This window comes from Portunus trituberculatus, chromosome 27 (genome assembly GCF_017591435.1).
Source record: "Portunus trituberculatus isolate SZX2019 chromosome 27, ASM1759143v1, whole genome shotgun sequence".
Lineage (NCBI taxonomy): Eukaryota > Metazoa > Arthropoda > Malacostraca > Decapoda > Portunidae > Portunus > Portunus trituberculatus.
This window is the reverse complement of record NC_059281.1, coordinates 6,410,801-6,425,385: the sequence shown is the minus strand read 5'-3', so window position 1 is coordinate 6,425,385 and position 14,585 is coordinate 6,410,801. Positions and strand designations below refer to the sequence as shown.

The following is a 14,585-nucleotide window of genomic DNA, read 5'->3' as shown; positions in this document are numbered from 1 at the left end:
TAAACAAGATAAAAAATTTGAACTTCAATGATATATATATCATTAAAATTTGTACATATAATTCTCTCTGTAGTGGATGGAGGAGTCATGCAAGGCCTGGCTACACTGAAGCTGGGCTATAATAGTACTGCCATTGCATTCCAAATATGACACAGTAAATGCCAAGAGGGATGATAGATGGGGACCAAGAATCCTTTCTTCTGAACCTACATTCCTAGAAAGGATATAAAAATAATTAAAAATATATTTAAAAACCCATTTAAGGAAAAAAAATTTCCCACTCAAAGTAGAAAGTTTAATAAGTGTAATTTGTAGCTCAAGGTTAAATCTTAAAGAGAGTTAAATCTGATGGAAATTTCACAAACAAAACTCAAAAGAAAAAGAGATGAAAAGCCGTCAGTCACTCAGATTCTCGAGAGAGAACAAACTGCGTGGCACTCTCGTAGTTCAGCATGTCATCCCTCAGTTTTGTGAGCAGCATATGATGGGTGCGGTGAAGCTTGGTCTTCTTGTTCTTGATGTAGCACTGGGAGGTCATCTTCACCAGCAGGTAGTGGAGCCACAACACATTAGTGTATGGTGTAAATTTCTCCCAGGTATTGCTGCCCAGAGAAGATGAAGCTTGGTTAGGTCTCATCAGATAACTCAATGCCACTACTAGTAAAGCTTAATTTTCCAGTTGTGTTATATTTTCTGAGAAGGAGGAAAGGTGAGGCATATGAGAAGCATCACAGTTGTTTCAAAAATACAAATTCTGTCCCTTTGTTCCTTACACCACAATTAACTTGCTACATTTGACAACAGCTTAATCTAGTTCACACACCCTTACTGCAACCCTGATTGTGGCCAATAAATAATCAAGCAAGTGTCAAACCTTTGGACTAACCTAACCTTATTGGAATCTGGATGAGGTAGTTTTTAAGTAAGAAGTACTGAAATGTTGGACTAACTTTATCTTTTATTACAATTATAATAGGTCAACGTGGATTCACTTTTCTGATACTTAACTTTAATCCTTTCACAGAATACCCACTAATATTTGAACTTAGAACAGGAGGAGGGCTACTCACTTGTTGGCTTGCTGCATAAGCCTGTATACTTCAAACTGATAATCTCCTTCAGATGTAAAGAGAGATGGGTCCTCTGCAAGATTGTTGAAGACACTGCAATGTGGCAGCTTGATTCTTGAGAGGGTGAAGTCAATCACCGTACCTTTCAGTCCCTGTGCAGCACAAACACATACATGAAGTAAAAAATACACTAGGGACAACTAATGAAGAGTGTAAAGGAAACACTAATAAAAGTATTAAGAACTAAAATAAAGGGTCGGATAAAACCCCACACAGTCATATGCATGTCATTCACACTTAGTCTTGTCGGCCTCTGGTGGAGAGGGTCTTGTGACTCTACTACACCCAAGACCTTTGGTATAGCACAGTTGGCCACATATGTCAGTAATAAAATGAATGTGCACATAAGTCAAATAAGCAAAGTAATGAGAAGAGTAAATAATAAAAGAAAACAACTGAACAAATACATCAATGAATGAATGTTGAAACAAAATAGAAAACAATAAAAGGGAATCTAATAACCAACAAATAACAGCTATAGTATAAACACCACATGCCACCCAGCAGGACTACACACTGACATGACACTACACTCACATGGGTGCTGAAGGAGTAAGTTTTTCCACCAAGCTTCAAGTAATAAAATTTAATAGGTCATACAAGGCAGGTTATATAAAGACATCATTCTTAATCCTCATAAAAATATGCATACTCACATAGGTGTTCAAGGAGTATGTCTTATCCCTAAGTTTGAAGTTTATTTTGGATTTCACAGTCTGGGCCACTAAAACGTTGCCCCAGTGAAGGTCCCGGTGCTCAAACTCCAGGGCTTCCTCTGCCACTGCTAGACTATAGGCAATCTGTGGAGGGCAGGGAAAGGCCAGTTATGCTGAGATTCAATTGTAAAGAATACTCTACAGTACCTTTATTTCATTCATGCAAAACCCCATCAAGTGAGGCCAGAAGTAGTATTTATCTTCTCTATTGTGGACCAAAAGATTGGTGTGAGTGAGTGTGAATGTGAAAGTTGTGTGTCTTGTCTAAGTTAATATCTTTCCAAAAGAGACAGGTATATGTATGTATGTATGTTTTATTCATTATTGTTTTTTCTGTGTGAAAGGAGACAATAATCAGATTTGTATGTAATTCATATTACCATTACTTTCCTTCAATTGGAAGGAAGACTAGCTACAGAACACAAAAAATACAACTCTCCTCACTGAGGGACTGCAACTCCAAAAATGTTAGAAAAAAAAAAAAAGCAAGCATTTTGCCAATAATATTCAAATACATTAAAATTCACCAGAATGCAAATTACATAACTCTGCTAAAGCATTTTAATCCCTTCCCAGCAGAGGATCTATGTACAGACATTTCAAAATCCGGACTTTTGTCGGATTGTTTATATAGTATAGATGTTTGTTCCGATTTTACTGCACTAAGTTGTAGCATGGTCTATATATTAAGGATTCCTTACCAGTAAAAAAATTCATAAAGTACAAAATTATTTGGCATCTCAAATACCCAAACACTTGCCAACATTGTCTCTCAAGGCCGTCACCACTTGTGCTTTGTCAGTGGTGGATGTGCTACACACATAAGATAGTACTGTAGATTTTTGCAAATTTTTTTCTATTTTCCTTTATTATTAGTCTATCATGTCAAGGAGAAAGAACTGTACCACATGCCAACAGCAATGCCTAAAAATGAATAAGTATGAAACAATTCTGTGAATAATACAAAGGAAAGTGGAAGTAAATTACATCAATGTCACAAGTCTTGGATATGAAAAACTCCAAAAACTCTTATAAATATATTGACATACATTACCATCAAACACAATTAACACCTAAATATAGATTCTATTATTTGTTCAGTTTTGCAGCAGAGTCTATATATAGATGTCAATCTGAAATACCCATCTGCTGGGAAACTATATACAGATGTATGGATGACAATCAGTAGAGTATATATATATATATATATATATATATATATATATATATATATATATATATATATATATATATATATATATATATATGATGTATCGGATATCCGCCTCCGCCTCCGCGGATATATATATATATATATATATATATATATATATATATATATATATATATATATATATATATATATATATATATATATATATATATATATATATATATATATATATATATATATATATAGATCCTGATATCTTTATTTGGTAGTACACTCATCTGTCCTGCCGCTGGGAAGGGGTTAATTCATTAGTAGGATTGGAATGTCTACAGTTATGTCAGAATAAGTAAAGTAAAATCTGACATACCAATTCTCAGTAGCTTTATATCTACTACTTTTCTCAGGACAAGTCAAATAAACCTTGCAAATAAATCCAGCCTATCTGTTGTTTGCATACCTCTAACCTACTTAAGATAAGTTTGAAAAACTCCAAATTCACTCAACCCATTTATGGGACTAGACTGACTAGTTTACTCAGTAGATGAAAATCCAACATTAAAGTTCTGATAGAAGTAATTCAATGGCCAGTCACTCCTTCTAACCTCCCCAGCCACTCACTGACCTGCAGGAAGACAGCCATCAGATCCCTGGCATTATTGAAGACATAACCCTCCAGATCCCGCCCTCCGTGGCCAAACTCCAGCACCACGTATAGCTGTGTATCCGGGAAAATGTCCGGACGATCATTCTCTGAGTCTGTGGGAAGATGGGAGGTGTGTTGTGATGGATTTACTACTGTGATATATAATGTGTGGGTTCTTCTTTGTGTGCAGAGGTGGGCGCGCGAACCTTTTTTTGGGTTCTGAATCCGAACCTGAATCTTCGCTGGTTTTGGGTTCCGAGCCTCTGAATAGCGAGCCCGATTTTCAAAATTTCGGTGCAAACATTTATTCCGAACATTTGTCTGCGAACCTCCGAATCTTTAAAAAAATAGCAAAGCGAACCTTAATTCCGATACCTTCCAAACATTTCCAAACCTAAAGCTTGGGTTTCTCGACCTCGGTGTGGATGTCACATACTTATCCATTGTCAGCGGTGAGTGTGATGTGAGTAGAGTAGTCTAGCCTCCTTGGGTGTCCTCTCCAGAGTGTTGTCAGTGCTATTGTACTATTGTAGCACTGTTTAACTAAATCACCATGCATGCGCAGTCACCGGCTGCATGTCACTAACAAGCGTTCTGATTGGCTGGCAGCCAGCTGCAGTCACAACATGACGAGTCTGTGTGGCACAGATAAATCAACGAGTTAAACACCACGAGTATATTTCCAAGTTCAAAGAAGGGCAGTCCAGGCAGTACTACTAGTCTTTGTTTCGCATTACTACACACACAGTCACACAGGCTTGCATATCGAGCACATTTCGAGCAGTGGTCATTTGAGACACACACACACACACACACACTTACACGCCCATACTGAAATAGAAGTAGAGAGAAGCGATAAAATAAAGCACAATACTAATGGTCATATGCATCTCTAGTTGTTACAGAAACATAGGCGTCACCACATCTGTATGCTGTGGAAAAGTTGAAAACCAATGTTTGGTCGTCTTTGTTTTTTCAAATTTTCCCGGGATACGGAGGTTCGGATTTGCGAAAAAAAGACGTTCCGAACCCGGAAGTCCGAATCTTTTTTGACGTCGGTCCGAATCCGAACCTCCGAACCCAAATCCGGGATTTTGCTGGTCCGAACAAATCCGCGGATAAAGGTTCGCGAACATTTGTTCAGAGCACCCACCTCTGCTTGTGTGCTATGATCTGATATCACCTAATGATAAACTGTTCTTCCTTCTCCTTTGCCTTTGCCTTTTCCTGCCTCTTTTTGGCAATGAAATATGCATTTTTATCCTTCCTTCTTTACCTTTGTTTCTATCATCTACCTAATCTATTCTAACTAAATAAATTCCTATAAAACTCTTTCTTCCCTACCTTTCAATTTAAAACATTTGACTTGCAAGTAAGATGTCATTTATCTTATGATCTGCATATGAAACTAAAAAAAAAAAAAAAAAAAAAAAAAAAAAAAATGTAAGGAAGAGGACCGGCCAAGGGCAAAAGAGAGAAAAGATGAAGATGAAAAAAAAAGACCCACTTGAGTGCTGGCTCTCTAAAAAGTGGAAACGTGTCAGCCAAAATTGGGAAGCAAATACCTCGATACCTCCCTCTTAAAAGAAGACACGTCATCGGAATTTGGAAATACAGATGCAGGGAGGGAGTTCCAGAGTTTACCAGTGAAAGGGATGAATGATTGAGAGTACTGGTTAACTCTTGCATTAGAGAGTTGGACAGAACAGGGATGAGAGGAAGAAGAAAGCCTTGTGCAGTGAAGCTGCAGGAGGAGGGGAGGCATGCAGTTAGCAAGATCAGTAGAGCAGTTAGCATGAAAATAGTGATAAAAGATAGAAAGAGATGCAACATTTCAGTGGTGAAAAAGAGGCTGAAGACAGTTAGTCCAAGGAAGGGAGACGAAAAGCTTTTGATTCCACCCTATCTAGTAAAACTGTGTGACTGGAACCCCCCAAACATGCGAAAAGTACAGATGCAGGGAGGGAGTTCCAGTTTACCAGTGAAAGGGATGAATGATTGAGAGTACTGGTTAACTCTTGCATTAGAGAGTTGGACAGAACAGGGATGAGAGGAAGAAGAAAGCCTTGTGCAGTGAAGCTGCAGGAGGAGGGGAGGCATGCAGTTAGCAAGATCAGTAGAGCAGTTAGCATGAAAATAGTGATAAAAGATAGAAAGAGATGCAACATTTCAGTGGTGAAAAAGAGGCTGAAGACAGTTAGTCCAAGGAAGGGAGACGAAAAGCTTTTGATTCCACCCTATCTAGTAAAACTGTGTGACTGGAACCCCCCAAACATGCGAAAAGTACTCCATACATGGGCGGATAAGGCCCTTATACAGAGTAAGCAGTTGGAGGGGCAAGAAAAACTGGCAGAGACGCCTCAGAACACCTAACTTCATAGAAGCTGTTTTAGCAAGAGATGAGATGTGAAGTTTCCAGTTTAGATTATGAGCAAAGGACAGTCCGAGGATATTCAATGTGGAAGAGGGAGAAGAAGAGGGGATAGTTGTCTGGAAGGTTGTGTCGAGTTGATAGATGGAAGAATTGAGTTTTTGAGGCATTGAAAACTACTAGATTTTCTCTACTCCAATCGGAAATCTTAGAAAGATCGGAATTCAGGCATTCTGTGGCGTCCCTGCGTGATCTGTTGACTTCCTGAAGGATTGGTCGTCTCTGAAAGGACGTGGAAAGATGTAGGGTGGTATCATCAGCATAGGAGTGGATAGGGCAAGAAGTTTGGTTAAGAAGGTCATCAATAAATAATAGAGAGTGGGTGACAGGACAGAATCCTGAGGAACACCACTATTAATAGATTTAGGAGAACAGTGGCCGTTTACCACAGCAGCAATGGAACACTCGGAAAGGAAACTTGAGATAAAGTTGCAGAGAGAAGGATAGAAACAGTAGGAGGGCAGTTTTGAAATCAAAGCTTTATGCCAGACTCTATCAAAAGCTAATCATATGAATTTACAAGGAATATATCTAGCTCATTTCTAAATCTTAGTTCTTCTGTACCCAGCATGTGCCATCGTTCACATCTAACAATACAAACTGAACACTCACTTTTCTCTTCATTGTACAGGTCCCACAGATGCAGGAGATCATGTGGGTAGCGTCCCTCCACACACCAGCTGCCCTGCACATGGACAAAGTTCTCTGTGATGCTCCTCTGCCTCTCAGGTTCCCTCAGGCCACTCAACTCCCTGTGTGGCATGAAGAATTAGCCTACCTTCTCCCATCAGGGATATTATAGGAATCTGTCTTTATGATGAGGTGAAGACAAATTACTCTAATGACACCTTTTGTTCCTAAACAAATCCACAACAGTAGACATCTCACACATGATACACACAAAGCAAGGGATATACTAAAAGGAAAAGTTTATTACTGCACTGACAAAGAGAGGATGAATATTTGAGAACACAAGAAAAACTGAAGAGGCCAAGTTTGAATGAGAAAACAAAGTAATCCCTCTCTACAGAAGTAAAGACACATTAGACTAGAACAGATGATAAAGGCAAGGGAAAAAAGTGGATAAAGCCAGAATCACCAGTGTAAGATTAACTTGCTAGTGTTTTTCATGTCACATGACTTGCTGCATTGGTTACACCAGGGCTTTTTCACATCACATGATGTTTTACAAATATTTGCTAATTATTTGCCTATCATGGGCATAAGTTAGTTTCCTGGGAGTGTCAGGCATGTTTCCCTAGAAGGTACAGGAATTTTGTATACTCTCCTGCTACCAGAGCTGTCTTTATTTATTTATTTATTTATGTTATGGCCTATTGTGCCTGTAGGCATACTTCAAGAGTATATGTGGGAAGCGCTGTTAAACTTCTGTCCATTAGTGGCACAGGCTATTTTATTTATGGTGGTACCCATATTGGGGTGTATATCATATGCGCATCTTTGGTGTAACCACCTAGAACCTGAGTATCATGGAGACATGTAGGTAACTAAACCACTTGACAAATGGCATAGCTTCAAAGGGATTCAAACCTATGCTTGGATGTCTGTCCGATCCCACGCTCACCACCTTATCCACTACGCCACCACCTCCCTTTCCACTACACCACCGCATCTCCTCCCCATGACAAGGAGATGCTTTCTGCATGAAGCCCCATTTTGAAGAGTACTACAAACTGGCATGATTCTAAGAACCATGAACACTCCACAACTTGAAATATGTAAATAAAAATATTGGAAAAAAAAAAAAAAAAAAAAAAAAAATAGTGGGAGAGAGAGAGAGAGAGAGAGAGAGAGAGAGAGAGAGAGAGAGAGAGAGAGAGAGAGAGAGAGAGAGAGAGAGAGAGAGAGAGAGAGAGAGAGAGAGAGAGAGAGAGAGAGAGAGAGAGAGAGAATTATCTTTGGGAATACCCTTTATGTAAACTAATATATCATTTAATGGGTTACATAAAATAATGATGATAGCAAAGCACACACCAACCAACATAGGGATAGAACATCATTTTGAGCACATCACACACACACACACACACACACACTCACATGGATATCACCATCTCTGACAGAATCTCCTCGAACTTTTTCTGGGGCTCTCCATTGACCAAGAAGTCCCCTTCAATGGGCATGATCTTGAGCACAGTGGCACCCACCAGGTTGGCAGCATCAGGTTGTGTCATAAACACCTCTCCATACACTCCTTCTCCTATCTTGCGGCAGCATGCAAGGCGGCTGTGGGGAGAAGGGATCTATATATATATATATATATATATATATGAGAGAGAGAGAGAGAGAGAGAGAGAGAGAGAGAGAGAGAGAGAGAGAGAGAGAGAGAGAGAGAGAGAGAGAGAGAGAGAGAGAGAGAGAGAGAGAGAGAGAGAGAGAGAGAGAATCGTAAAATGAAGAAAAGATGATCAATAAGGAAAAGTTGCATTTAACAAAATGAGATGGATTAAAGTATGTATTGCTGATTGTGAGCTTGCATAGAAATACCATTTCTTCTTTTCTATATTAAATGATTAAAGAACTCACCAAGGAATAGAAAATACTAATAAAAACCTAAAAATTACTTATAAAAGGAAAAGTAAGTATATTTTCAAAAGCAGTAGTAGTTGTAATACATACATTTACCAGCAATAGATATAGTGAGGGTATCTGTAATAATGTGGAGAAGAAGTCACATAAAGTATTAACATGAAGAAGTTTAGAATGTCACACATACAAGATCAAAGGCCTGTTGAAGTATCAGAGGTAGTGGTAACAGTAAGTACAGTATAAGCAACTGGGATATGAGTACCTATCGGTGAAGCAATGTGTGAGTGGCAAGGGGTGCTCCTGGCTGCACAATTCCAACACTTTCTGCCGGGGATCAGTAGGAGGTATTGGTGGTGCTGACAGGTCAACATCTTCAACGCAAAAACTCATCTGCAGTGCTGACCGCCGAGGAGAGTCTGTGAATGGCATGTGGTGGCCGTGGTCTGGTGAAGAAGAGATTGGGTTGACGAATTGATTAGTACATATAAGACAGCAATAAGAGCCACTTAGTCCAGAGGAGGAGATGGAGAAAAAAAGATATAAGTATTGTAAGGTTTATGGTGCATGAAAAAGGCTTCCTTCCATTTCTCTCTTGCACTATAAAAACATAAAAGCATCAACAAAACATTAAATGAATATACATGTGCAAGTGTCCTGCTTCTAACACTGCCCACATTGTTCTACCACCCTGTGCTGCACACTTCTAGTAGTTTTGTCTTGCCTTACCTCAGGGCAGACCTCTCTCCTGTACACCCAACAGTTTGGCACACTGTTGTTTACCTGAGCCCTCAACAAGCAAGCTGCAAACCTTCCTGGCAATACTACACAATACTAATAATAAGCAGAGTGATAATTTACAGTGCTCGTCATAAGAGTATGCCGCCCTCATGAAAGTGACATACTCTTATGACAATAAAAGACTCCCTCTCAAGTATAGCATGAGTTTATCAAGACAAAAGAGTATGCCTCACAGAATGGGCAGAGCTTTGTCTGGAGTCCCCCACATACAATTTGTCTCCTCAGTTGTGCACGTGGCACAGTGAAGTGGATTTTACAGTGATTTTTCCTGACATACACTGCATTTTCACCCACCTGTCAAGTAGAATAATTAAACAGCAATATAAATCAATGCAAGAGTGATGAAAAATAAATAAAACAAGAAGACCGTACTTGACACTCACTCAGTTCAAGAGGAAAGGAGGCCATGCGCAAGCCAGACATCTTCCTGCAGGGCTCTGGAGATCTGCTGGGGTTGGCCGGAGGTCGCATAGCTGTTGGGATAGGAACACAAAAAGCCTTTAACTTTACATAAGAATAGGTAACAGCCTACAGCTATTAAAAAATATATGGGCTATTGTCTTGATTTGTCCTATTATCTCAACTTCTACAGTGTTATAGAAAGAAAATGGATTAGTAGGGGTGAAGATTTAAGAGATCACTCACCAATGGAATCTTCTGCAGATGCAAGCGACATCTGAAAGAGGTAAGAAACAGTGGTGAGTTATTACTGAAGGAACACCAACTCTCTTATCCAGCTCTGAATGAGTCATACAATTAGATATTCAAAGCATACAACAAATTTCCTGCTTCTAAGAAAACCAACAAATGTGCACATGGTTTAATGACTTACTGCTCTTGCTCGGATGGCAATGGAACGCCTCCACCCTTTGCCTGGCTTGACTGACAAAGATGGCAAAGGACTGAAGACTCTTACATCCTTCCTGGTGCTCCTCTCATTCTCCAGTCTGACCAACCTCACAAACACCTCCTTCAAACTATATTCATTGCTGCATTCATTCCCTTCCCTTAGATGGGAGTCCTTGGAGGCCATGATTTCTTTTACTGAAGCATTCTGAATATTTTTTGGATCAATAAATGAGTCCTTCAGGTCTTCACAAATCTCAGTCTCTTCTGTGTGCTGGTTAGTACTGACAGGCACTGGTGGTTCAGCATGAGAGCTGTCTGGCCAGGAATCTAATGATGTAATAGTGCTACTCCAGCGGTGGAAGATAAAGTGGTCGTTTCTCCTCCTGATGGGTCTGAAGTTGATGATAGAGGAACAATCAGAAGAAACATGAGTGGTGGATGCTTCCTGGCTTGAAGCTCTGCTGGTGTTGTGATTGTGAACAAGTAGCCTTGAAGACCTCCTGATTGGGATTGAGACTTTAACGGACTTTCTCTTATTCTGTATTCTCAATGACTTCCTAGCTATTGGTGGAAGATCCAAAGGCTTTCTCATGCCTCTCCTGGAGACAAAGCTAGATCTAAGTGTCCTTTTCCTCTTCAAGACAGAAGATATTTCATACGGGGGAATGAAGTCCACGGTGGATTCATCAGTGTGTAAATGGCTCTCGGTTTCTTGTGCTGCAAACCTTATTGATTCTTTTTGTCGGACATTCCCTGTCTGGAGGTTTATATATATATTATTATCTTTTGAAGACCAAGATCTTTGGTCTGATGCACATGAACTAATGCTTATACAGTTGCTGAGGTCTGTATTATGTGACCCATCTGACTGAAATCCCAACAACTTAGACTGGCTCCTGGTGACCTTTGGGGAGAACCTCTTAGCCAGACATGGTGACAGACGCTTCCCATTTCTTGCTACAATGAATCCCTTGGGACTCTGTGTTGAGGAGGAGATCTGGGAACTCTCCAACATCTTGGCTGCCTTTCCACCTCTGGTTTCAATGATGATCGAGGAATAACTATCAAACAGAATCTGGTCAGAGGCCGGTTCAGTGCCATGTGCTGTGAGTTTCTGCTGTGGTGGAGACTCAAAGGACATCTTAGGTATCCTTGCACTCTTGAATTTCTTCTGAGATATCTTGATTGAGCTTGAGTCAATGTTTGGTGATTTTTCTTTTTCCGAGTTGCAAGTTTCCCCCGTCACATACTGCTGATTGCTGTCTTCCCTAAATCTTCCTGAGGATGCACAGGTTTCATATTTGCTAGGCAGAGATGGACTACCTCCCAGATCTCCTGGGGACTGCCCTCTATTTATTTCTATTGGTAATGAAGGGCTCTGGAAATCAGAACTGTTGTCTGTTACCACATCCTCTTCCCTGGGCACAGGTGACACCCTGATGTCCAGTGAGGAAGAGCCTTGGCCACTCCACTTACTCTGTTCTGTTGGGGTGCTGGTGTGCACACTGCTCTTGCCAGTTGACTTGCCTGTGACTGGAGGGCTGCCAGACTGCTGTGACACGTGAGGAGAGGCCAGGAGACCAGCTGGACTACTCTGGACTAGAGGAGTACGAGTTATGCCCAAAGAGTTTAAAAATCTCTGCACCAATGGGGATGGTTGAACATTGGGTACTAGAAACTGACTGCTAGGTGGCTCCCTCCTTTTTACATCTGCCACTCGCTCTGTGCCCAAAGTGTTCTTTGTCCTGTGTACCTTGGTTGATGTGTCTCCTATATTGATTTTTGATGTCCGTTGCCTGCAGAGCGCTTTTTTACGGGTGGTCTGTCTGAGAGTCCTGGTCTTGGGTGCGGGAGGAGTGTTTACACTGATCTCATTCTCAGTGTCTGCAATCTTGTCAATGGAAGCAAACATGTCAGGAGAACACACGGGTTGTATTGATGGTTTCTTTGAGGCAAACATGTCAGGAGAACACACTGTTTGTATTGATGGTTTCTGTGACCCTTTGAGAGACACATTCTGCTCTTTCCCTGGTTGAATTTTTTCATTATTTGACAATGAATTATTTTTACAATTTCTAAGTCTATTGGTCCAGTCTGAGGATGAATCTTCTGTCATGTTGGACACTGTGGACAGTAGAGACTTGAATAATACTCCACTACTGTCTATGTGCCCTTCACAGGTGGAGCCAGAGGTGGATGTGGAGGAATACAGGTGCTTGGGATTCTGTGGCTGAGTGGCAAAGCTGAGGAGAGAGTAGCAAGGATGAAGTGAGAATACAGGATACAAGTTCAATAACCTAAACAAAAAACTACTCTTAAGAATTGTTCAGACATTACAACACCATCCACAAGCTTTACTAGAGCTTTATATTACATTTTCATACTTAAAAAAATTTGTCTCTATCTATTTGTAGTGACATTACACAAAGTATATTTTGCCTATCACAAAGACAAGTAACGAAGAAAGAAGAATGAAGAGAAGAAAGGTAAACGGAAAATAACATGTTGATCCCTTCCAGGATGTGACATTACACAAAGTATATTTTGCCTATCACAAAGACAAGTAACGAAGAAAGAATGAAGAGAAGAAAGGTAAACGGAAAATAACATGTTGATCCCTTCCAGGATGCTCATATACCATTTATGCCGGAATATAAGACGAGTTTTTTTTGCCAATTTTGACGTTCCTATTAAGGGGCTGTCTTATATACCAAACATAAAACACAACCCTCTAACCCCGTGGCAAATATTAAGGACCACAGTACCTTGGAATTCATACTGCAGCCACACACCTGCATGTACATTATATATATATATATATATATATATATATATATATATATATATATATATATATATATATATATATATATATATATATATATATATATATATATATACACACACACACACACACAGGCAGCCCCCTCTTAACGAAGGGATTACATTCCTAAAAAACCCTTCGTTAAGCAAATTTTCGAACCAATCATAACAAGTTTAACCCCTGACTTGAGCTTCCATTGAGAGTAAACAAAGCGAGAGTGCATCATAGTACAGTAAAAGGTTTAATGAAAGTAAAAATTATGAAGTTAAAACATTTAAAGAGTTTAATTTAAGACTAAGTCATTATAATGTACACTAACGTATGTATGTAAGTAACTTTATAATGTTGATGATCTTAAATTTATGAAGGGAGGGAGAGTGGAGCGGGAAATACGTCACCTGGCAACCTGTGGGATGTAAACAAATGCGCATCATTGTACCGCATACAAAACTTATGTACCACATTTCCACACGGCTTTGCATTTTATACACTATAGGATCACGAGTTCAGGTGGTTCTTTTAGCTTGCAAGAAAGACATGATCTCACCAGCCTTCTTAATAGAGTCTGCTGACTTGAAAATGGTAGACAGTAGATGGAGTCAAGCCATGGTGAGAAGCAATGTTATTAGTTTTCTCGCCTTTCTCGTGTCTGTGAATAATATCCAGCTTCACTTCGAGAGTAAGAGACTTCCTGGTCTTCTTAGCAACGCTAAGCGAGATTGCAGGGCGTTTTGGTGGCATGTAGAGCGAGGCAAGGGAAGACGAGCTACTGCTGACGCTGTTATTGTTTTGAACTAAGTGAGTGAGTGATGCATGTTTTGTCCATGAGAGGCGCTGGTGTATTCAAAAGCCTGTCGGCTTGCGTGATATGGTGGGGCTTTCAAACTTGGAAAAAATTACCTGGATAAAATTTTGTTAAAGTGAGTTTGGTATTTGTTAACCCTTATGTTCCGGTGATTAAACTATTTTCCAATATCCCATGACGGGTAAAAATGGTAAACCTAGAAATTGTCAGAAGACTGTTTGAATACTAATAATTATTTTCTCTTTGTTATTCTGAATACAATGATGTACTTTCTAGCTCGATGTGACATCTGAAAGTTTAGTTATTGCCTTATCAAGGATTCCTCCTCCGCCCGCTGTGTGATCCGTCAAGCAGAAACAGCTCGGCGAGCGATGACACCGCGCAAACACACATGCGCACACACACACACTCTCTTTCATCTTGGAAGAGAAATTGTACACTTCCAATGAGAGAGAGAGAGAGAGAGAGAGAGAGAGAGAGAGAGAGAGAGAGAGAGAGAGAGAGAGAGAGAGAGAGAGAGAGAGAGAGAGAGAGAGAGAGAGAGAGAGAGAGAGAGAGAGATTTATTTATAGCCAAGTCATTTTACATACTGGTATATATGAGTATATCCAATCTTTACAGTTAAGTCAAGCTAGCCTATATAAAGTAGAACTTTATATATATAT

At 39.8% G+C, this 14,585-nt stretch overlaps 1 protein-coding gene across 8 annotated transcripts in view; it reads right to left on the bottom strand.

Moving 5' to 3' along the window:
- Positions 1–281: 281 nt before the first annotated feature.
- The window catches only part of LOC123509532, a 45,625-nt gene continuing 31,321 nt past the window's right edge, over positions 282–14,585 (bottom strand). For all 8 annotated transcript variants that reach the window (XM_045263885.1, XM_045263888.1, XM_045263889.1 and 5 more), the window contains 10 exons: positions 10,275–12,534; positions 10,088–10,118; positions 9,826–9,915; positions 8,907–9,087; positions 8,156–8,341; positions 6,707–6,846; positions 3,643–3,776; positions 1,787–1,930; positions 1,071–1,222; positions 282–602 (listed from right to left, as the gene is read on the bottom strand). In XM_045263885.1, the coding sequence (XP_045119820.1) occupies positions 401–602; positions 1,071–1,222; positions 1,787–1,930; positions 3,643–3,776; positions 6,707–6,846; positions 8,156–8,341; positions 8,907–9,087; positions 9,826–9,915; positions 10,088–10,118; positions 10,275–12,534 (3,520 nt within the window). In that variant the 3' untranslated portion in view covers positions 282–400. The remainder of the gene's footprint in view (positions 603–1,070; positions 1,223–1,786; positions 1,931–3,642; positions 3,777–6,706; positions 6,847–8,155; positions 8,342–8,906; positions 9,088–9,825; positions 9,916–10,087; positions 10,119–10,274; positions 12,535–14,585) is intronic.